This window comes from Marmota monax, unplaced genomic scaffold, assembly GCF_021218885.2.
Source record: "Marmota monax isolate L192 unplaced genomic scaffold, Marmota_monax_Labrador192_F-V1.1 WCK01_AAM20220418_F8-fsc00038, whole genome shotgun sequence".
Classification (NCBI taxonomy): domain Eukaryota; kingdom Metazoa; phylum Chordata; class Mammalia; order Rodentia; family Sciuridae; genus Marmota; species Marmota monax.
The window spans coordinates 12,820,918-12,846,319 of record NW_026692498.1 but is presented as its reverse complement, the minus strand read 5'-3'; the positions used below and the strand labels follow the sequence as shown (position 1 = coordinate 12,846,319).

General features: G+C 39.6%; 1 protein-coding gene across 1 annotated transcript; it reads left to right on the top strand.

The window, feature by feature from the left end:
* The first annotated feature begins 19,381 nt into the window (after window positions 1-19,381).
* LOC124093074 (olfactory receptor 5AN1-like) lies at window positions 19,382-21,080 on the top strand. The gene has a single exon (XM_046445235.2). It carries the CDS (start codon window positions 19,382-19,384, stop codon window positions 20,318-20,320), a length of 939 nt encoding a protein of 312 aa, XP_046301191.1. The 3' UTR covers window positions 20,321-21,080.
* The last annotated feature ends 4,322 nt before the right edge of the window (window positions 21,081-25,402 follow it).

Here is a 25,402-nt window from a genome sequence, read left to right as displayed (position 1 = left end):
ATTCCTTGATACATCTAAGCTTAGGACAAAAGAGGACATCACGAAGTTCCATTTGTATATCCTTACCTACCAAAAGTAAATTATTCTTACCTACCAAAAATATTCATGGTGTCTAGTCATATAAAATCTCCAACAACAATTGGAGATTTTTGGTTAGACTTTCATTGGCACAATTTATTATTTAAAAATAAATATTTAGTACTCAGAATTTATGATCTTTAGCTTTTTATGAATCTACTGAATCAGACTTTTACTTCCAATTATGTAGGCATCAAGGCTTAGTTAATATAGTCTGATACATTATTATTTATTATTATTATTATCATTATTATATAAGCTTTATATTATTATTATTATATAAGCTTTATTCTGTTGCAGCAAACCAAGAAAATAGTAGTTCAAAAAACAAAAGTTTATTTCTTTCACTACATTCCATCAAGGGGTCAGTTACTCCATTCAGCTCCAATACCACCCCTAATAGAACAGCCACTACCATCAACATGACCCATCTCAGTGACAAAGGGGCAAAACACACATGGCAAAGTATAAACTATTTCTTAAGTCTTTTTCCTATAACCTACATAATATCTTTGCTCTTATTTCATTGGTCAGAAATATCTCACAGTCAAAAGTTATTCTGAAAATTTAAAAATTATAATTCTGGCAATAGAGAAGAAGGTAAATATGGAGGAAGAGTAGTACAACCTACTCCCGTCTGTCCTTCTAATCACACACTAGTTGTCTCTTCCTACTCCCAGAGGCACAAAGACTCTACTGATGTCCTCTACAAAAGAGACTGTCCAAACTCCTTTCCAGCACTGCTTCACGCTCAAGGGTCAGGATCTTTGAGGGATTTTTAGCAGTCTCTTGGTGATACTTCTATAGTTCTTCTGGGTTTGGAGAACTGTAAACTAAAAGACAATTTATTTGTCTTCCACACACTCATTAGTTAATGTGGAACATGAATAGAATAATGACAATAAAACTTCTCTTTAGAAAGTGAAAGACTGAAGACATGTAGCATTCAGTGGTCCATAACAATGCCAAAAGTCTACCCAGCAGATTGTATAAGGAACCACCCACATCAGGGGTGCAGATTATTGGGTGATTAGAGACTTTTCATTCTCCATAGCCTCTTGCTTTCCATGCCACTTAGCTCCACTTCCTGTAAAGCTTTTACTTTGACATTTATCCACCTCGGCCATATTTAAAGCAGAAATTGAAGAATCTCTGCATGTTGGACATTTAAGAAGCTGAGTCTGCTCATTGGCCATTGAAGACTGATGAACCAAGGATTTGTTTCAGTCTAACACAGGGAAATTTTTGTGCATCCTGATTTAATAGTTGTTTTCTTATCTACTTAAACAAGTCAGTCCTACAGATCAATAGCCATATTCAGAATCTTTTCCTGATATCGCTTATCTCTCTGTTCCTCTCTCTTTTCTCTCTCTCTGTCATAGAGATATATCTATATACAGAGATAAGTTCTCTATTTCTTTTGATCTTGCTTGCTCTCTTTAATTTCAAGTACCTGAAGACTATCTGAACACTTCAGAAAGTTGAACTCTTTAAAAACTTACATTCTATGAAACATTTTGTCAATTTGAAGAGATAACTGAGCATCATGGAAGTTTTACTAATAGACTGTAATGACCATATTTGACCACAGCCTGCAGTTGGCTGTTGCTTCCAGACTGAGTTATAATGGGCTTTTCTGATCACAGTTACTTTCATTTTTATCTGTTTTCATTAGAGATGAAGATCAACTTTCTTTTCTAACTTCCCAAGTCCCTAGATTCCTCAATGCTTTCTGTATTTTCTTTCATTCTTGCTTACAAACTGCTGTGAGCTTGTCTTCCTTTGGTACAGCCTTTTGAACGCATGCAACAGAAGTGGGTGCCTGTCCCAAGCATCTTAATGCCCTCGCCTATGTCACTTGCAAAGGTGTTCTTCACAATCTCTGCCTGGAAAAAATGTGGGCCCATGGCCAACACTGCTGGATTGTCCCTGTCCTGTATCTCCGCCTTGCCCTGGGCCCTCAGGAGAGCAGAAAGCAGAAGGCAAGTTTCTAGCCAGGGAGTTCCCTAAAGGAGTCCTTAGGGTCCAATGAGAAGAGAGAAGCAATTAGCAAAAGACAACATTTTCCATTGATTATTCTCAAGAGTGTTGGATGAAGAAAGTGACTGGGAGATTTTCTCAGCGGGTTCCCCTTTTGCATTCTTCTATGGGCCCCTCAAGATCCAATTAAGAATTATCACCCACCTAGAGCTGAAAAGCATGGACATTATGAGCACTCTACATATAATAACTCAATACTAAAAGGCTGGGTGCTGATTTTTATGTTGATTTCATAGATGTGAACCCTGGAGACACAGAGGTATTAAGTGGTCTGCCCAAGACCACCTCCCCAGTTAGTGGCAAAGCCACGTATCAAAATTAAGCAGTCTGGCACCAGAGCTACTCTTCACCTAGTGTGCTTTCCTGCCTAAGCATACCAAGTTCCACGTTTCCTTTCTAACCAGAACTAGAAGGGACCTATTTGGTTTTGATGGTTAAGGATGAGTTAATAACCATTTGGAACATAGTAAGTGCAACTGTAATTTTCTTAGTACCCAGTAAAAGGTACCATGATTCCTTTTCTAGTGTTTTGGTAGGGATTACTTGTACAAATTAGAACTATTCTATTTCCATGGTCACATTCCAAGTTATTTAAAATGCCTCATTGCCCTGATGCTAATGTCTGTGTGATCTGCTATTTGATGGTCATTCACAGTTTAGTTAACATCACTCATCCTTCAGATTTCTTTTTTAATGTGTTCTTTTTAGATCTACATGACAGTAGTGTGTATTTTGACATATTATACACACATGGAATATAACTTACTCTAATTAGGATCCCATTCTTGTGGTTGAACACGATGGGGAGTTTCACTGCTCTTTTTTTCATATAGGAACATACAGAAGTTATGTCTGGTCCGTTCTGTTGCTTCATTCAGCTTTCTAATCAAATTTTGAGTATTGTAAATATAACTCAGATCTTTGTTCTCACTTCCACAAGTATGAGACAAAATTCACTGGCAGAATTAGCTCATGTAACTCTGAGATCCAAGGTTATAATTTCTCTTTTTCCACTTTTTAAATTTGTTCCTTTTAGATATACATGAATGAGGTTATCATTTCTTGATTAAAATTTAATAATGTAAGCTCCCATTGTGCATGATTACATAAATCCAGTATTTTCCTAGGTTCCCCTTGATGGGTCTAGGAAAATACTCCTAGAAATGCTAGCATGTTCTCCAGGTCATTGCAGTTTGTCATTGCAATCACGATCAGAAATTGTGTTCTGGGTTGCTACCCTGCTTTTAAGAAAAATTTTCACCCTTCTAATTTTCTCCCTAATTTCCAACAGGGATTGTTGATATTAAGTATTAAAGATTATTAATTACCAAGATTTTTACAGGAAGCACAGAAATGTTGTGTTGATGTGTAGGTGCAAACAGTAAGGTCTCGTTTCCATAAGCCATGCCTACCCACACAGGTCCACTGCCAGGCACTTTCCCCCTTGGCCTCCAGGGCCCTGAAGGGAGCACAAGCCAGCTGACTTCCTCCAAGGTGACTGCCTGGAATATGATTTTCCTGCTAAGGGAGTAGTTTGCAAATGCCCAAGGCTCACATAAAGAAACCATTTCACCACCATCTGAAACTATCAACTGAGCCCTTCATTTCTGTCCTAAGATTCGGGGTCAGGATTAGAGTGAGAGCTCGGTGAAGCACCTATTATGAAAATTTTGATGAAGTTCTCACTGTCAAGATCAGGCAAGTACAAGATGCATAGTCCCAGCTGCTAGGAATGGTTTCTTTCCACACTGATTGATATATTAAGTCAAAGTTCTCCAGAAAGGCCAAACCAACAGGATATCAGTCAAAGAGAAATACGTAAGGTGGGATCAAAGTGTGTGTGTGGGGGGGGGGCAATGATGTAATTTTCTGTGGCCAAAGACTTGAAAACCTAAGGGCCACTGTTGCAAGTCCTGGGTGCATTGCCCAGAGAACCCAGAGTTCTAAAGTTCAAGGGGAGAAGCAAGGTTGTCCCTGCTCCAGAAAGACAGAGAGAAAACAAACATAAATAAATCAAAGTGCTTATAATTTTTAGAAAAACTGGCCAATCCTATGCTGAAATAACAAAAACTTTCAAAATATATTGCTTAACGCATGTTTCTGGGAATATGATGGATTTTTACATTCACAAAACCCATAAATCTAATATGCCTTTTTTTTATGGTTCTGTCAATGAGAAAGCAAATAAATTCCTGGATTTAGATAAGAAAGTACAGAACTTAGAGGTTAGTAGACTGGGGTGAGCATTTTCTCAGGAGAGTCTACTAAACCTAGTGGCCTAATGCCAGGTTTTTCATGGACATGTGTATGAAAAGTAGAAGAATTTAGTCTGTGCAGCTGGAGGCCTGATGATCTCATGACATTGAAGCAGATACCCCCTAAAGATGATAATCTCTGGGGGAAAACCTGCACCACAAAATTAGTGATGTGCACAACGCCCTCAGATTTAGACTGAGATATTTCTCAGTCTTATCTATTGATAAAAAGTTAAAAAAAAGAAAGAAAAGAAAGAAAGTCCCGAGTTCCTAACCTCAGGCATCTACTTATTTAGATATGTAACCACATCTTATCACCACTGAAAAGCACAAGACACAATTTATTTTTAGAAAGAATCTTGGTTGATATTTCCTCCAAGAAACTTGATAGAATTAGTATGTTTCATTTCTGGAGGAACACATTAAATAAACTGAAGCCTCAATGAGTCCTGAGGATAAAGTTCATAAGAACATGAACTTCTGATCAAAATCCACTCAACACACAAGTAAGCAGGGCACCTTGAACAAGAATCAGCAATGACATTAAGATAGAATTAGACAAGTAAAACTACACAATTAAATCATTAGGTCATACTTTGAATTATTTAACATGTTAAATTGTTGGATGTTTTAAATCCTTAAATAATAATTTAAATAAGTTTGTTTAATATCTGTAAATAAATGATACCATTAACAGCATAATAAAAGAATAAGAGATGATCAGAATTGAATATTTGGGAAAAGAATAGAATGGAACCTTTCAAGGAGAAAACAAAATATTATGATGAAATTTACAACTCCAGGGATGAGTTAAATAAGCAGATAACTCAATTATGATATAATGAATTTATTGGAGTAGAGACACATAAAATTAATCAGAACACAGAACAGAAATACAAATAATGGGTATTTCAGTGCTATGGAGAATAGAGCAAGAAGACCCAACAAACATTTAATTGAGAGTCAAGAGCTACATAATAGAAGCATAGGAGCAATTCTGTGAATGTTAGCACCACATTTAACAAACAACACAAGGCCTAAGTTTGCATCAATGGGAAATAGAGAAAGTTCTGCAAGTTTTCATGAGTAGATGGAGAGAATCAGAATGTGTTGGAGCTGCCCAATGGGTCACTTTTTCTTCATGACTGCTGGTGGTGATGATAATGAAAAAGATAATGAATAGATTTTTTTGCACTTTTCCACAAAATTCTCTCTCTATTTAGTCTCATTATGGACAGAACCACCTCTCAGCCTGGGGTGGCAAATGCATTAGCCTTATGCTATCTCTACCCCTTCCATATCAATGACAAGTACCTTGACCTTCTTTTCCAATTAATCACTTCATACTCCCAAATATTCTTCAAAATGGTATTTCAGGAAACAATAACTGAACTAATTCTGGGAACACAATTTGTTCTAACTTCTCTGGGCATAGCCTTATTTTTCTTTGGAGTTTTACTGTTTTTATTCACTGTTAGAACTGGGAGACTGGAAAATGGGGAGAAGGAAGACATTTTCAGTGTCAGATAATGAAAAATAGTGGTATTTCATAGACATAGTTTATTCCAGACATTTCACAGTCTTTCTCAAGGTGAATGCCCAAGGTTTCCACTTACTACCTTAGGCACACACTCAGGCTGTTTGACAGCTAATTTTTGCCTTTCAAGGATTCCTATGATTTTCTTCCTAACTTGAGTTAATCCAAATGAAAATGTGTTTGGTTTAGGGGTTTCTACTATCTAGACAGCATGATAGCCATAGCATCTGGAAGAGAACATACAGTGGCCCGTGGAGAAGTATTCTTTCAGTTAGTTACCACTTGGTCAGAAGACCTGGTGCTTTACCTTCCATAGACTGGCTCCTGGGTAAAAAAGGGAAACGAATTTCTCAAAATGCTGCCTCAGTTTCCTAATCCAAGCGCTCCCTTAAGCACACTACCCTTACATGAGCTCCGGTCATGCTCCCTCACAGCATGAGTTATTAACCTATGAACCACAGTGAGCTTCTGGGTAATTGAGAATCCCAAACCAGTGCGTGCAAAAGTCTAAGTGTTGATCTTCCTGGGTGCAGAGTCCAGGGATCCAAAAGAAACCAAGAAATTCAAGATTCGTCCATTTTAGGCAGTTTATCTCAGAGTAACTCCCTGCAGGGAACAGTGCACACAGTGGTTCTTTCTACCTCATCTTATCTAACTCCTCAGGGGACTTTCTAGAATTGGTTTCTGTTACGTCCCTTACTAAGCTGCTTCATGGTTTCTGTAGGTTTGGTTCTTTCCTTCTCATCCTATTGTCCTGTGGCTTCATTGCAGCCTCCATCCTGGAAATATCCTCATTCAAAGGCTGTGCCAAGGCCCTCAATACCTGTGCCTCCCACCTGACAATGGTGACACTCTTCCATGGCACAGCCCTCTCTGTGTACATGCACCACAGCTCTAGCCACACCACAAAGCAGGACAAGGTGCTGTCAGTCTTCAGTGTCATCCTCATCCCATGTTGAACCCTCTGATCTAACAGTCTGAGGAACAAGGAGATCCAAGAGGCCCTCACGAGGGTCATAAAGAAAGTGGCATCTTTATCTCAGCAACAGTAACAGTGATGATGGTCTCTAAAAGGAATAAGGTGATAAGAATATGTTAGACCTTTCAATCCTTTGGAGCTACATAGAGAAATGTATGAACCAGGCTTCCTTATTTCCTGGAATCGTTGTGCCATCTGAGACCCACACTAAACACAGTTTTTTTTTTGTTTGTTTTGTTTGTGCTGTGTGGTTTTCCTTTTATCTTTTTGTATTGGAGATTTTACCCAGGGACACTTTGCCACTGAAGCAATCCCCTTTTTATGTTTTATTTTGAGACAGGGTCTCACTAAATTTCTTAGGGCCTCGCTACGTTGCTGAGGCTGGCTTTGAACTCACTATCCTCCTGCTTCAGCCCCTACCCCTAGTTGTTGGGATCATAGGCATGTGCAACCACGCCCAGCTAAAACAATTTTAAAAGCCAGTTTCCATGAATAGAATCCTGGTAGATAAAACCCTAATTGGTGGTTGTGTTTTTGAAAACAGAGGTGCTGATAAGTATTATAAGTACAGAAATGACACGCACCCAGGTTGTCACACCACCTGCTGTTTTCTTCACCTATCTTCTTTTTATCAGATAAATAAATTACTGTACCTATTTAAAACTTACAGCAGAAATTATGGGATAATGTACATTCTTTCCATATCTTGGCTATGGAGAATAAGGAACATGGAAGCACAGATGACTTTACAAGCTGGTGATTTCATCTGCTCTGAATATGGCCCCAGCAGAGGGCTGCTGGGTCATATGATAGCTCTAATTTTAATTCTTTTGAGCCTCTCTCCTGTTTTCTGAAATGGCTACACCAATCTACACTCCCATGAATAGTGTACAAGTGCTTTTTTCCTTTATCAACATTCTTTCCAGCTTCTGTTATTTCTTCTCCTTTTTTGGTAATAGGTAGCACCCTAACATATAGGAGGTGATATCTTACAGTGATTTTAATTTGCGTTTCCCTGATGATTAGTGATCTCAAACAACTTGGTCTATACCACTTGGTTATTTTTTAAGTCTTCTTTTTGAGAAATCTCTGTTTGGGTCCTTTGTCCATATTTAAATGTGTTATTTGTTTTTCTGTTATTAGGTTAAAAGAGTTCTTTAAGAATTTTGAATGTTGTCCCTTATTGGACATATGGTTTGTAAATATTTTCCCTAGTCTTTAGATGGCTCACTGGTGGTGTGCTCTGCTTGCTATATAGTTTTAAGTCAGTAAGTGTGATGACTCCAACTTTTTTCCAATCTCAGTAATTTGTGTGTGTGTGTGTGTGGTTTCATAGTTATTTTAGATTTTTTTCGTATATCCATGAATAATAACATTGGTGATTTAATATTAATTTCATTGAATCTTTATATTCTTTGGGTTATAGAAACATTTTTACAGTGCAATTCTTCTGATCCATGAACACTGGATATCTTTCCATTTATTAGTGTTTTTTATTGATTTCTTTCATCAACATTTTTAAACTTTTTTTTACAAATATTTCACCTCCTCAATTGTTTATTCATAAGTTTTTGTGCCGTCATAAGTGAAATTTTTTTCTCAGAAGTAGATTGTTATTTGTGCATTAAAATGCTACTGACTTTTGTTTGTTTACCTTATAACCTTTTGTTTATTTACTGAATTCATTTATTAGTTCTAAGAGTCCTTTGTGGAATCCTTGGGGTTTTCAATATATAAGATCATGCCATCTACAAATATAGATGATTTTACTTCTTCAGTTTCAATGTACAAGCCTTTTAGCTATTTCTCTTGTGTGATTGCTTTTGCAAGTACTTCAAGGTCTTGGTTGAATAGAAGTCCTGAGAGTGAGCATCTCTGCCCTGTACTGGATCTTAGTGGAAAATAACAATTGTTCCCACTGATTATGATGTTGGCTGTGAGGTTTTTATAAATGGCTTTTATTATGTTGAAGAACTTTCCTTTTATACCCAAACTACTCACAGCTTTACCAAGAAAAGATATTGAATGTTCTTCTGTTCTATTGAGATGATGATGATGTGGTTTTAATCTTTCATTATGTTACTGTGAGACATCACATTGATTGATCTGCATATGTTAAACTAGCTTTTTATACCAGGAATAAATTCCACATGATCATAATCTTTCTGATGTGCTATTGAATTAAGTTTGCCAGTATTTTATTGAGGATTTCTGCATCAGTGATATTAACCTGTAGTTTTGTTGCGGCGTTTTTATATGGCTTAGTTAACAAGGTGATACTGGCCTCATTAAATTTTTTTTTTCAGTATTTCCTCTAGTCACACTTTTTGGAAGAGTTTGAGAAATATCTGTAATAATTCTGCATTGAATGGTAAAATTCAGCTGTGAAGCCATCTGCTTCTAGCCTTGTCTTTATTGAAAGATTTTTAATGACTGCTTTGATTATCTTTTCTTTCTTTTTTTTCTTTTCAATTTGACTGTTCAAACTTTCCATTTCTTCCTGGTTCTATCTTGGTAGGTTACATTTTTCTAGTATTTTATCCACTTCCTCTAGATTGAAATTCTTCCCACTAATGCTGTGATCTCGTTTACTTCTGAGGTGCTTTGTAGTGTCTCCTCCTTCTTTTCTGCTTATATCTAAGTCTTCTCTGTATTTTTCTTAGTCTAGTGAGGGGAATGCTAATTTTGTTTTCTCAAAGACCAATTCTTGACTCTATTGATTTTCTTCTATGGTTTTTCTGTCTATTTATTTCTGTTCTGATCTTTATTATCTCCTTCCCTGCGTTAATTTTGTGTTTAGTTTATCATTTTTTAAATTTTTACTTCCTTGAGGCATATGGTCAGGCAATTTATGAAGACTTTCTTCTTTTTAACGTGGCATTTATTGCTATGAACTGCTAGGAAATGGTTTTCCTGCAACCCATGTGTTTTGATGTATTGTGTTTCCATTGTCATTTGTATCAAGTTTTTTTTTTTAATTTCTTTTTGATTCATTGCTTATTCAGGAGCACATTGTTTTAATTTTCACATGCTTGTGAATTTTCCAAAACTGCTTCTACCAGATGACTTCTAGTTTTCTATTGCTATGACTGGATACCATATTGTGTATGATTTAATAATCTTGAGTTCATTAAGATGTCTCTTGCAACCTAACATATGGTCTATACTGGAGAATGTTTCCTGTGTGGTAGAGAAGAATGCATGTTCTGCTGCTATTGGATAGAATGTTCTGTGAGTGGCTGCTACCTCCATCAGTCCAACATGCAGTCTGTGTCTAGTTTTCCACATTCATTTTCTGTCTGACTGATCTATTATAGAAAGCAAGTTGTCAAAGCCTCCTGCCACTTGTTTCTTCTTTCATGTCTAGTAATATTTGTTACTAATATTCTTTATCTCTGTGACAGTTTTAGACTGGAAGCCATCCTTGCCCTCCCTTGGATACTGTATACATGGAATAGGGTCTTCCATTCTCTCATTTTTAGTCTCTGTGTGTCCTTCAAGCTAAAATGGATCTTTCACAGGCCACATATAATTGGGCCTTGATTTTTTAATTCATTCAGCCAGTCTATGTTATTGATTAGAGTATTTATCCGTTTATATTCAATGTTATTATTCAATGTTATCCTGTTGCTTGCAAATCATTTTCTCGTTGTTTTATAGTTCCGTTCTTACTTTATTACACTCTTGTCTGCCTTTGTGTTTTCTGAACTGTTAAGACTCAATTCCTTTCTTTTTCTTGTTTATGAATCTGCTATAGTTTTTGCTTTGTGGTTTCTATTGGCTTATATGAAGAATCTTATGTTTAGAAAAAATCTTAGGATCATAATAGACTATTTTAAGCTGATGATCACAACTTGTTACATACAAATACCCTTGATTTTACCTTCCTACTCAAAGTTTATTTTTTTGTTGTTGTCACATTTACATATTCCTATATTATACTACTTCTCAACAACTTAATGTCGCTGTGGTTATTTTTGGCCATTTTGACTTTACTCCTTCCTACTCAAGTTCTGAAGATTCACACACCACAGTTCTGGTAATGGGGTATTTTGAATTAGACTTTGTATTTAGCTGCACTAGGGATTTTCAACCACTGTATTTTCATAGTAGTACTTACTATTCTTTTGCTTCCAGTTGAAAAACTCCCTTCAGCACTTCTTGTAAAGTAAGTCAGGTGCTGATAGTTTTCCTCAGTTTTTGCTCCTCTGGAAGATGTTTTCCTTCATTGCTGAAGGACAGCCTCACTAAGCATCCTATTCTGGCTTAGCAATTTTTTTTTTCTTTTCTTTTAGCACATGAGGTGGCTCACTCCATTCCCTCTTGACAAACAAGATTTGCTGAGAAATCCACAGATCATCATATGGGGATTCACTTCTGGGTCACTTGGCACTTTTCTCTTCTTATTTGTAGATCTTACTCTTTGACACTTTTACCCTTTGCTTTGGTGAGGAACTGGTTGGGCTGAATGTGTTTAAAGACCTTTGAATTTTGGGGATTTGGATGTCTTTATCTCTTCCAAGATATGGGATGTTTTCAGCAACTATTTCATTAAATAATATTCCCACACCTTTCTTCACCTGGACCTACGATGATATGGCAATTTGTTCAGTCAGTGGATTCCCATAAGTCCTGTAACCCGTCTTTGAATTCTTTTTCATTGTTTTTTCTAATATTTTTATTTGGGTTGTTTCAAAGGACCTGTCTTTCTGTACAATTCATTCTACTGCTTGAGATATTCTGCTCTCAAGCTATTATATTTTTATATCATTCATTAAATTTTTCAACACTATGAATTGGGTTAGTTTCTCTCTTATGCTACCTATCTTTTGGTTGAATTTCTCATTTTTTAAAATTTCGTCAAATGGGCTCCCTGTATTCATTTGTTATCTTACTAGTTCCCTTACAATCAGTATTTGGAATTCCTTTTCAGGCAGTGCATGAGTTTCCTTTTCTTTGAGGTCAGTTGTAAGAGAATTAGTATATTCTTTTGGTGGTATAAAATTTTCCTGCTTTTTCATATTTCTGAAATTCCTGTACCGATGTCTTTGCCTCTGGTGGAACATTCACTCTTCCAAATTCATAGTGACTTTTAAAGGGAAACTTTCACTGCTTGAGTCCTAGAGTATTGATGGGGAAGGGTGCCTTGGCACTGGTTCTGGGTAGGTACAGTAGTGTATTATCCATGAGCCTTCTCAGCTGGGATCAAGGTCAGTAACGGCTATGGGTACCTCTGTACCCCAGGTACAGGAGTTTGATAGCAGTGGTTTTAGCAGGGCTGTTTGTTGGGGCTCTCAGTGGCAAGATTTTAGGGGTCTTCTTGTTCTATATTCCCCCCATGAGACAGACATAGCTGAGGAGATCCCTTGTGTTGTCTGTCACAGCTCAAAAGCAGCTTCCATGAAGCCAACTTCCAGGACATTGGTACTCAGAGAAAGCTGTGGATATAGCGTCAGATTTTGCTGAAGTGCTGAGATACTTGTAATACAAGCTCAGCTTCATTCCCTCAAATACAGGGACTGTGATTTGTGGCACTCCCCAGTAGCTTAGGGGTCAGAAAGTAGGTGTGTAGCTGTGATTCTGATCCTGGAGATTATGGTTCAATAATGGCATGACTCTAGGGATGAAGGAGTGTTCCAGAGTCTCGGGTCTTAAGAAATAGGGCCCAACTGCAATTTGAATCCCAGAGCCAACAGGATACAGTGCTAAAGTGGAGACTGCATATTGCATAGTAGTGATTCTAGACTTTGAAATCTCGGACATGTTAGTGGCCCGGGGTGTGCAAAGATAAGAGCATCAGCAACAAGAACCTGGAATAATGGAGCACACTGATGGCTTGCTCTGAAGGACATGTGGAGTGCTGGAACAAGGACCAGCTCCCCAGGGTGAAGAGGTGCCTGAGGATCTCAGGCTGCAGAAAGCTAGTTCAGAGCCAGGGAGGTGGAGCATCGGCTGTTATGTCCAGAGGACAAGTTGGAACAGTTCAGCCAAGGTTGTGTTTCTTTGGTGGGGTGGAGACAGAGCACCACCATAGCAGGTTAGATTTCTGAGGTCAAGGTCGGTCCTTGGCTCTGTGTTTGTTGTTGCTCCCCTTGGTCATAGGTCTGGGCTCCTGCAAACTAAGCATATGAACCACTAAATGATGGGGCACTGAGTGAACTTAGTTGCTGGGTATGTGGTTGATCCACTGGACTCAAGATCAGATTCCTAAGGACGAACACATTGGCTGAGGCTCTGGGTCCAGGGCTGTTCTAGGCTGGGCCTTAAGGTTCCTGGTGGACAGGGTAGCATATTGGCTGAGTCAACAGGACGTGGCTGCTCTGCTGAGATGGACTCAGGATCCCAGGGGCAGGGCTCTATGGTGACTGAAGCACTGGGGGACATGGTGACTTGCTGGGCTTAGGCTCTGAGTTGTGGGACTACCGGGGGCACCTGGGATGGGGGATGGAGTATGTCTGAGGCAGCCTGTTTCTAGGGCAGCGGCTTTGCTGGTAGAGGCCACGCTCCCACGTGTGAGTGTAGTATGACTATGGCAGGTCATCAGGGATGAAAGGATGCAGCGACCAAAAGCCTCAGGAACAATGGGTCCAGTTTATTGATGGGGCAGCACAGGAGCAGCTTGGGCCACAGAGGATGGGACACCACATGGGCTACTTCTCTGGAGTAGTCAGTACAGGCTTTGAACCTCCAGTCCACTCCCTAAGTGGGCTCAGGGGCTGTGAGGACTGGGGAATACAACAGGAGCTGAGTGCAGGTATCCACGACAGTGACAAGGACTTCTGGGACCTCCTGTTCACTTCCTCCCCACAGGGAGAAGTCCCTCCAGGTGCAAGCTGGTCCCCACGGGGGCAATGGGACAGCAAAGACAAGGTGCTCCTTTCCCTGGTCTATGTGGCCATCCAGAGCTCCACACTCCCTGGGGTTTCTGCCCCTCCCTTGCTATACTGTAGCGCAGGATCGAAATGTGCTGACTTCTTGTTTTGGATCTTTTTGGTGGGGGCATGAGCATCAGGGTTCTCCAATCAGACATCTGGCTGATGTCACTTTAAATCTTTCCTTTATTTCTATGATTTATGTATTTATTTTGTGGTTCTGGGAATCAAACCCATGAAATCATCAGGGACAAAAACTCCCGGGCAACCCCAACACCAGAGAGCAAGGACCTGCTGTGTTTTCTCCCGCTAATTGGCTTCTCCCCTCTCACCTCTACTCTCAGTGGCACATTTAAGAGGAGGCCTCGTGTGGCCACCTCACTGGCTGCGAGTGGACGGCCAGGTTCATGGCCCAGCGAGGAGTGGAGCCGGCCCACTCAGAAATATCTTAAGGAAAAGAAATAGTCCGTTTCAACTTGTGACAAGAACTCTGTCTTTTGCGGGGGATCTGGGTCAAGGTCAGCCGGCAAGACTTAGAGCTGTCTTGAGATGCCTGTGGTTTCACACTAGGACCCACGTGGAGCAAGGTTTATGGAAATCAGTCTCACCCACCCTTCACCTCTCCCCCTCCCTCATGTCCACACTCTGCACTTCGGGTTCTTTCCCTGTTCTTCAGTGAAAGGAGGAATCCCAAATGTAAACTTTCAGATATTACTCTGGGGCGAGGGGTGAGTGTTGAATTCTTGAGAATGTGACCTTGAACTCTGTTGCTCTCTGCTTTCTCACTGGTATAATGGGACTAATAGGATCCTCTGCAGTCAGACCAGATGACGTCTATAAAGCCTGACAGATTTTAAAAGTCAGAAATGGAAATTTGGGACAATAATAATACTTTACTTTGTTTCGGGGGAACTTCCTGAGATAAAAAAACATGCTTGCCTATTTTCCCCAATTTTCTTCAGCCCCAGAATCCTTTAAATGCAATTAGAGCCCTTCAGGGTTCAGTTTTTGAAATAATACAGTAATTGATGATTTAACTTCATTACTTCTTACCGAGTCTTAATGATAGCAGAGAGTATTTGTCTACAATTCCTTTAGACCTTTTGAGAGCTTCAAATAGTTCTCCATTGTCACTTTTGTTGACCCTGGGGGTCAGGCACATGAGCCTGGGCCACAGAGATGTCAGAGATACCCATTCCAGGCACAGGTAGTATGGATCTAAATGTCCTCTTTAACCTTGTTTTACGTACGTTTTTCCTCATTCAGCAAAATTTCTGATTTTAACTGATTTTATACTTAGCACATTTCATTAAACTGACCATGTCCCTATGAGACCAGAATTGGAAAGGGTCTTGATTAGCTATACCCACCTAGTGACTTCTCTAACTCAAATTTATATCAGTCAGCTTTCTTCTCCAGTTGTCCTGGCAGATGGTGAACACCTGCAAAACACGGATCCCCAATAGTGAGTATCTTCATAGTTTTTTTTTTTCTCTAGCTTATAAAGTTTTAACAAGTTAAATTGTCAGGATAAATTTTATCATGAATAAGAAAAACAATCCCCATTTTCTTACTCTCTTCTGGGTATGGTGGGTTACACATAAGACACTTAAGTGTGGCTTCCTATGTCAACAGAACGCAATATAAAGGAAAGATGGTGGAATGAGATGGACATCATTACCCTAAGTACACCTATGAAGACACGAAAGGTGTGATTCGACTTTGTGCACAACCAGAGAAATGAAAATTTGTGCTCTATATGTGTAGTATGAATTGAAATGCATTCTGCTGTCATGTATAGCAAATTAGAAGAAATAAATAAATTTTTTAAAAGGAAGAAATTTAGTGCAGGTAATGCTAGTGTGTGTACTGGATCTACTCAGTGCTGCCTGCTCCAGGGTACTTGGTGGTGGGATATAAAACTAGCAGCAGGAATTTGCAATCCTGCTGAGTAGAGATAACACAGTAATACAAGATCAAAATAGAATGTTTTTTTATTCTCTTTAGACATACATGAAAGTAGAACATGTTTTGACATATTATACATACATGGAGTATAACTTATTCTAATTAGGATCCCATTCTTACAGTTATACATGATATGGAGTTACACTGGTCATGTATTCATACATGAACATAGAAAAATGATGTTTGAGGGACTGGGGATGTGGCTCAAGTGCTAGTGCACTCGCCTGGCATGCGTGGGGCACTGGGTTCGATCCTCAGCACCACATAAAAATAAAATAAAGATGTTGTGTCCACCAAAATCTGAAAAATATTAAATATTAAAAAATCCTCTCTCTCTCTAAAAAAGAAAGAAAGAAAAGTGATGTTCGATTCTTTCCACTGTCTTTCCTATTCCCATCCTTCTCCCTTCCCCTCATTCCCCTTTGTCTAATAGAATAATTTCTTAACAGTATTCTTGAGTCTAGGCTTAGAGACCATCTAATTAAGGAAATCATTTTATCAAGAGCTCCTTGTTACTTTAATATTTTAAATCTTCCCTTTTCCTCTTTTACAGAGACAAGCAATGCTGGGGAATGATGATTTATAACATTTATTGAGCCCTTACTGTGTTAAGGTGTTTATGCCATTCAATTCCTGGAACAGTCCTATGAAGAGGTAAACAGCATTATCTCTATTTGTACATGAGGCAACTGAGGAACAGAGGGGTTAATAACCTGCTAAAGATTACACAGCCAATAAGTAAATGTCAGAAAAGTATGTATTCTTCCCTTTCCCTTCCTCTCCCCCTGACCCCCACTCCTCTCTCTCCATGCTATTAAGGATTTATGTACCTTAATAACTTAGTATTACAACCACAAGAGCTGGAGAAAATAAAGGTAAGTATGAAGAAGTAAATTGAAATTATACCACTTATTACTTTTAAAATTTGGGTTTTAATGTGTGGCAATGTAAGTGGTTAATATGGTGTGTGTGTGTGTGTGTGTGTGTGTGTGAACAGAGAGAGAGAGAGAAAGAGAGAGAGAGAGAGAACACATGAGAGAGATGACATAAGCAAGTCTTCCCCCAGAGAAGCAGAAGCATTCTGCACACTTATCAGTGGTGTGGGGACAGTTTCTTGTTGATTCAGAAGTTATCTTGTACATCAAAGGCGTTGCTATATTGTCTTGTATATTCCATGGCTATTTTCCCAGCTAATAGCTGTATTTCAGCTGTGTCTTATAAGTGGGATTTTATGTCATAACTAAGATTAGAATAACCACGTTTTCTCTTAATCTGTTTTGGTTCTGTGTTTCTCTTAATCTGTGTAGTTTTCCATCCCAAGACTATGTAAATGCATCTGTATTTATTCCTCTAACACTTTTTATCCTTAGTGAGTCAAGTCTCATAGACTACCTAAGAAGGAGTTTATCCTTTCCCCATTCATTTAACATATTTTATTATATGTTACATTCTTACCAATACTTAAATTGAGTTCTGAGATGTCTATTTGTTCTCTTGTTGCACATTTGTTTTGCAGGGCTAATCAGTCATCAATGTTAATAGAACTGCCTAATGTCTGGAAGTGCATGTCCTTCCTAATTATTCATCTTTTTCAAAAAGATGGTATCACTGATTGGCTTTTCCATCTCAAGGAAGGACACTCTGGGCATGGAGCATAGACAATATGTACTATCAGTTAAGAACCTGCTACTGAGCTCTGACTTGCTGATCATCTTTGCCAGTGTGTGTATGTGTGTATGTGTGTGTGTGTTGCAATTTAGAAATAAACTATTCATTTTAACTTTATATAAAAACTCATCACAGTTTGACACTGGTTGTCCCTAATCCTGTGTACCCAAAGTCAAGGGAACTAAATAGAAAATGACATATGTGGCTTATACCTTCATGGCCTTGGCTGGTTGACCTGCGTGGGCAGTGGATCTGAATCCACGCCTGCCTGTCCACGGGGCTGATAGGTCTCAGAAATTCCAAAGAAAGAAAGGAATCTCGCAGCCCTGGCACTCATCTTTGCAGGTACAGCTGTCATGACGTTTTGTAAGCCATCCATGATACTCACAACAGCCACTGATTGCTGAAGAATTACTGTGTGCCTGATGGTGTGCGAACACGTACTCATGACCGCGTCAGTGAAGAGTTCAGAGCGCTTATTGTTCTCCTTTATAATGAGCACAATAAGCTCGGCATGTTTAGGCCACAGGGACATTTTAAAATAGTGCAAGAAAGGATCCAAACTTCAAAGTCCAAATTATGTACCACATTACCAGGATGTTTCCTAAGAAGCAAAATACCTTAAATCTGAGAATCCTTGGGGCCAAGAGTACAGTATATGTACTTACCTCCTTTGGAGCATGTCATGTTGGGGGGCAAACATGCTTCTGATCCCCACCAAAATATAACAAAATTATACATTATGACATTATGTTCTAGGCCAGTTTAAAGATGTATCAAATTCAATTCTAAAGTGTTTAAAAAAATTATTGTAAATAGGGTATATGATTTTTAAAGGTAAAGATTAAATTTTTAAAGTCTATCTAAATTGACAATCAAAAGAGGTTTGGAAGAAAACTCTTTCAAATTTATTTTGGAAAAACACCACTGCTGCTTTCATGACTCTGTGGCAGCAGGTATAGAATGCATTATCAGAGACGTTCTAAAAGCGTTTTAGTTAATCAGTGATCTCAGTCTCATATACAATAATCATAGCATTTCTATGGCATTTTTAAAATTTTTTTTATTTGTTTTAATTAGTTATACGCAATAGTAGAATGCACTCTGATACATCATACATAATGGGCTATGGTTTCTCATTCTTCTGGTTGTACGTGATGTAGAATCACACTGGTCGTATAGTTGGAGAAGAGAATATCGAACTAAGTGAAATAAGCCCATCCCAAAAAACTAAATACGGCATGTTTTCTCTGGTATGTGGAAGCTAATTCACAATGCGGGTGGGGTTAGGGAAGAACAGAGTTACTTAGGATTAAGTAGAGGGGATTAAAGGGAGGGGAGGGGGAATGAGGATAGGAAGAATAGTAAAGTGAATCAGAAATTATTGCCTTATGTATGTATATAACTATGACCTTTTTTCAATTTTAAATATCTTTTGTCATGGTTTGACTCTTAAATATCTCCCAAAGACTAAAGAACTGGTGGCCAGCTTGTGGTGCTGCTGGTAGATACGAAGGCTCTAAAGTCAGGAGGACCTCTCTGCCTTGGGCTTTTGCTCTCATTCTTTCACTTTCCAGCCACAATGAAGCGAACAGACAGGAGGCAGAGCCTTTCCTACCCTGCTGCACTGTGCTGCCACAGGCCCAAAGAGACAGGGACAAGAAACTGTGCACTAGAACCTCTGAAACTATAAATCAAACCCATCTTTCATCCTCTAAATAGTTTATCTCAGGCATTTTGTCACAGTAATGGAAATCTGACACATCTCTTATAATTCGTACAAGACAACAAAGTAATTGAGAGCCTAAAACAATGAGCAGTTTCATGATAATTTAAGGGACAGTGCAGGACAGAGAAATATGTCCCCTTCCCCAGCACTCACTGGGGGAAAAGGCGGATACCTATGAAAACGGTAATGCTGTGCTTCCTCCTGAATCACCCCGCATTCTCTTATCCCCTTTCTCATACCAGGAGCACTGAGGCAATGACTGGGGGAAGAAATGTCACAGAGATCACCCAGTTCGTCCTCCTGGGATTCTCAGATTTCCCCAGAATCACAGCAGTGCTCTTTGTGATGTTCCTGCTGACCTACATGACGACCTTGACCTGGAACCTGTCCCTCATTGTTTTAATAAGGGTGGATTCCCACCTCCACACTCCCATGTACTTCTTCCTCAGCAATCTGTCCTTCATAGATCTCTGCTACATCACCTCCACAGTCCCCAAGATGCTATCCAACTTCTTCCAGGAGCAGCAAACCATCAGCTTTGTGGGCTGCATTGTTCAGTACTTCTTCTTCTCAACCATGGGGCTGAGCGAATCCTATCTCATGACTGCCATGGCTTATGACCGGTACGCTGCCATTTGTAGCCCTCTGCTGTACTCTTCCATCATGTCACCCTCCCTCTGTGCTCGCATGGTGCTGGGATCCTACGTGGCCGGACTCACTGCCTCCTTATGTCAAGTGTGCTCTCTGCTTCAGCTCCACTTCTGTGGGCCTAACGTCATCAGCCACTTCTTCTGTGACATGCCCCAACTGTTGAAACTCTCCTGCACTGACACCTTCTTCGTGCAAGTCCTGACTGCTGTACTAACAATGCTCTTTGGGATAGCCAATGTCCTACTGATCATGATATCCTATGGCTATATTGTCATGTCCATCATGAAGATCACCTCTGCCAAAGGCAGGTCCAAGGCCTTCAACACCTGCGCTTCTCACCTCACCGCGGTCTCCCTCTTCTACACTTCAGGTATGTTTGTCTATTTGAGTTCGAGTTCTGGTGGTTCTTCCAGCTTTGACAGATTTGCCTCAGTCTTCTACACCGTGGTGATTCCCATGCTGAATCCCTTGATTTACAGTCTGAGGAACAAAGAAATCAAGGACGCCTTGAAGAGGCTGCAGAAAAAGATAGGCTACTGCTAAGAACATGGATTCTGAGATTTCTGACAGATTTGGGATAAAGTGGACTAAAATGTACGTGACTGGAGCACTACAAAATTCACATCAAGCTTGGATGAAGGCTCAATGTGAAATGGACAATATGCTAATAGGGCTCCACGCTGCAAAAAAGAACTTTCTGGAGGTTCATTATTTTCACCCTACATCAAGGGTGGCCTCCTAATTTGTTAATCTATCCACAAGTATTTGTGAAACAGCACTTTTTTACTTCTTTGGGCTTCTACAGTTCAAGACAGCTCTAATCAGAGCTCTGCCCCCTGGAAACATCCTGGCAAGATCCAGAAACATTGTCTCCTAACTACTCTGAAGCCATTTCTTCATGGTGCTGACACTGGTTATTCTGTATTTCTGCCCAGGTGTATATAAATGCATAGAGAGAGGGAATCTACCACTGGGGTATGGGGGGAATGAAGCTCTATAGATTGGCTTGACTGGGCTGCCAAGAAAGACCAAATCAAGATAGCCCACGTTTGTCTAAGGCATTCCTCATAGCTAATTGTCTAACAAGTTGATGGTCTTATCCTTCTCCACCACCTGTTGTCTAGGTGAGAAAGAAATGATCTGAATCATGGTGGAAAGAAGAATATGATTTTTTCAGTGCCACTTACTTAGGGTTTAGTTTTTGCACCCAGGATTCTGTGAGAATATACCACAGGAGATATTCACAGTTCATGCCACAGGCAATAGCAAGATCTGATGTGGGACCCTGACCTCTCTTACCATCTCTCATTCAATCCAGACAATTTACCCTTGGTTGACACAACCAGTGGAATCTCATCAGTTGAATTGTTTCTAATGTTTCAGGAACCTGTTCAAGTTTGGTGTAATACCTGTATGAATTGATTGTAATGATAAAGAGTCACTGAATAATAGAAACCTGTGTGAATTCATTCTAATAATAAAGACTAACAATAAATACAGGGAACTGATATACATTCTTTCTACTGCCTATGTTCAATATTTTGTGTTTGAGAGTTTTAAGGTGGGTGAGATGATACAATGGGTGAAATAGAATAACTGTTGATATCTTCCAGGAAACTCCAAGAGCTCAGAGTGCTACTGACTCAGATGGGGTTCTTTCTGTACGCATATCTTTGTCTTACGGAGAATGTGGTTCTAGTTCTCTGGGTTATAAAGTGGATCAAGATTATGATAATGATTATTGTTATGCTAGGTTGTCCAGATGTGGGCATACTGAAATAAGCCAGATAATATATTTATGTATCACCTCTGGAGATTTATTGAATTCTTAATGTTGCCTAGGGAATCCAATTCTGGTTAAGGTCACGTAGGCTCTTCTGTTTAATTAAGGATTATAAATGAAGAGATGCTCAAAGGCTTTGCCAAATTGTCGTGAGTTTACAGTTGGCAAGGGTTGAGAAGAGGGGATGGCAGAAGCTCTGAGAGAACGTAAGGGCTCATCCCATGCCAAGGAAACAGAGCCATAGAATAAAGGGCACCAGGCAGTCCTCCAGAGAGGGGCTTGTGCTTAGAAACATTGCTCTTTACAGATGTGTAAAAATGTGGGAGAGAAATCTATTCCTAAGGGACCACAAGGGCTTCAATAGGAGACACACATGTTTTAGGAGCAAGTGGAGGATATTTCCATAATATTGCACAGATTTAATTCTTTAATATCTTAAATTTTTAAGTATTTTTAAAAATAAACATGATGTTTTGATATGTGTATACATAGTGCAATGTTCAAATCAGGGTAACCGTCTTACCCATCTCCCTAAATATTTATTATTTGTTGTGATATGAATATTCAAAAATCTTCTATTTTGAAATATATAATATAGACACCTTCGTGTGCAATAGAATACCACAGTTTATTCCTCCTCTCCACAACATTGCACACCCGCCTTTTCCCATCCCCAACCCTCGTGCCCACCCAGTCTCATAGTCACTGTTCTACCCTCAGCCTCTATAGGATCTTTCTTTTTTTTGATTTTTTTGAGGTCATGAGGTATTTGTCTTTCTGTGTCTGCATTATTGTCCTTAATACAGTGTCCTCCATGCTCATCCTTGTGGTCACAAATGACAGAATTTCATCCTTTTTTAAAATCAAATGTTAATGAACACTGGGTGAAGAAATTAAATCAGTAATGTAAAAAAAATATCCCACCAAAGAAAATCCTAGGGCCTGATTTCTTCCTTCATTGTTGAATTTCTCCTCTAGATCATGAATGGTTTCCCTGATTTCACTAAATCACCTATCTGTATTTATTTGTATCTTGTTGAGTTTCCTTAAGAACAGTATGTTGTGTGTGTGTGTGTTTGTGTGTGTGTGTGTGTGTTGGTACTGGAAATTGAACTCAGGGGCACTTAAGCACCGAGCCACATCCCAGCTCTTTTTTGTATTTTATTTTAGAAACAGGGTCTCACTGAGTTGCTTAGGGCCTTACTAAATTACTGAGGCTGACTTTGAACTCCTGATCCTCTGCCTCAGCCTCCGGAGCTGCTGGGATTACAAGTGTGCCCCCATGCCCAGCCGTGTTAATTTTTTTTTTTTGGGGGGGGGTGATTCAGAAATTTCCCTTTCCTTGGGGTCAGTTACTAGAGAATCAAGGTGCCCCTTGGGTGGTGTCAGGTTTTCTTCCTGGGTCATGTTTCTTGCATCGCTCCCTTCACATCTGTGCCCCTGCTGGAATGGTCATCTCTTCTGATTACACAGAGGGGCTTTCCTAGGGAAAGGCTTCCTCCTTCAGGATGCAGGTTGGCAGACATGCATTCTCCTTGGTTCTGAGTCAGCACAACACTGTAGTCTTCATGCAGATTCTTCAGCTGTTGGTACATCAGTGAGGCCTGGGAGTGACCCACTGGCCTAGACTGCAGGAGTTTGCAGAAGCTGTGGGGTGTCCTTGAGGCAGGGAGGACTCCAGCCTTTTTCTTAAGATAAAGGAGCACACTAAGGCATGCCCACCAGCTTAGGGGATGTCAGAACAGGGTTCCAGGCTGCTTGTGTAGCTGAAGGAGCATGCAGCAGGACAGGACCACAGGCTCTGGTTGGAAGGGCAGCAGGCTGGTTCCAAAGACAGGGAGGCACGCTCTGGGTCTCCCAAAAGGAGGACAGCCTCACAGCGGGTGGGATGTTAGGATGGTTCTCTAAGATACTGAATGCTTTTGTTTTATTCAAATACTTTTAATAATGTTCTATTCAAATAGCTTGAAATAAAGATCAAACTCATTATTTATTAGAATTAAGACTATTTGGACCAGCAGCATACTGTGACAATACTGTGTGTACCATGTTGATAGCAGCACAATTCACAATAGCAGAGCTATGGAACCAGCCTAGGTGTCCATCAACTGATGAACGGATAAAGAAAATGTGGTATATATGCACAATGGAGTCCTATTCAGCCATAAAGAAGAATGGAATTATGTCATTTGCTGGAAAATGATTGAAACTTGAGAACATTATATTAAGTGAAATAAGACTCAGAAAGTCAAGGGTCCATGTTTTCTCTCATATGTGGAAGCTAAAGACCTGTAAAGTAGAGGAAGGGGTGTGGGGAGAGGGGAACTAAATTAATCTAAATATGTTAGTACCTGGCACAATGGACCCCTTTATTATGTATAATTATAATGTGCCATTAAGAAATTATTTTAAAAAGACTATTTGGACCAGGAAATTAGTTTTGAGAATGAGCAGAAAGTTGAACCTTAGGAAACTCTGGTATCCTCCAATTTAATTCTCTCTTTTTCACACACAGTGTTGATACTGGCCTTGGAGACCAGGAATGGGGATCAGAAACCAGGTCCTTCTTCCCTAATGTCGATGACTAAATACCCGAAAAACACCCAGGCAAACACAGAAAGCAAGTTTTATTTAGGAAATAGATTTTATTTAGGAGACAGACTTCTCCTAGGAGAAGGGGACCCAGAGCTTAGAGTCCATGGGAGAGGCTGTGTCTTGCTCTTTCCTAGGCCTCAGAACCCCTTTTAATTATTGCCTTCTCATTCTTCTCCATCTACGTGCTGAAGAACAGGGACAGGCCACAAGGTTAATTGTTAGCAACCAGAGGACCCAGGAGCAGGATCACAGAGTTTACCAACCCGTTGTCCTCTTGGTGTGATAACCAGTAATAATCAGCCCTCATCCTTTCTCAACCCCGCCATTCATTACCCACACTGCCTGCCTGACCTTCAGTTTGCTGAGGAATGTGACAAATCCTGTTCACCCAGGCCAGGCAGGGCTGCAGGCAGATTGCTTCTTGGCAAAGAAAGCAAGTGAGGGGTCAGCACTGTGGGCCCATTTTATATAATTATTCTCCTAACCGTGTGTTGCCACCACCCTCATCTATCTGTCCCCTTACACTGTCATGATCTAAATAACAGAGGAGAGAGCAGGACTCAATTGAGACATCCCTAATCTCCACTTACGGAATCCCAGTGCGTCCAGCTTTTAGATCCTGGAATAAGCAGCTGTGTCTGTACACACCAAGATGAGGATTTGGATTTTAGTCCCTCAGAGGTGGGGGAGATAGATGATTAAAATCATGCTTTCTGCTGTACAGTGGTACTTCGTGAATTCTAATCATACCAACAGTGTCATTCAAATTTATTTGAAAGGTTTGTGAATGACATCATTGGCAAAATTTGAGTTAAGAAACTATACATTAAAAGCATATTTGTAATTTTGTAATTTTAAACTGAAAATGTGTCGTACTTTTTAAAATTGTAAGTATTGGAAATTTCTGGACAAGATGATAGGTTTTACCCAAGTGTTTTGCTTATTCCTATTAAAATGGCTTGCAACACACCTTAATCTCAGCAACTCAGAAAGCTGAGGCAGATGGATGGCAAGTTCCAGGCCAGCCTGGGAAACTTAGCAAAACGCTGTCTCAAATTTTTAAAATAAATAAATGAAACATTTAAAAAATGATTAGCAAAAGTTACAAACAGAGAACCATGTTTATTATCAAGAGAGGTAAGCGATAGTGAGAGATTTATAGTCACTGTTGGTCTTGGATTAAATGGTCTTGTATTAGAAATGAGGGGAAAGCTCAGATCTCTACTCAGAATTGCAAACACACCAAG

Coding starts and splice junctions, on each gene's coding strand:
- LOC124093074 (XM_046445235.2), top strand. CDS start 19,382: ATGACTGGGGGAAGAAATGTCACAGAGATCACCCAGTTCGTCCTCCTG.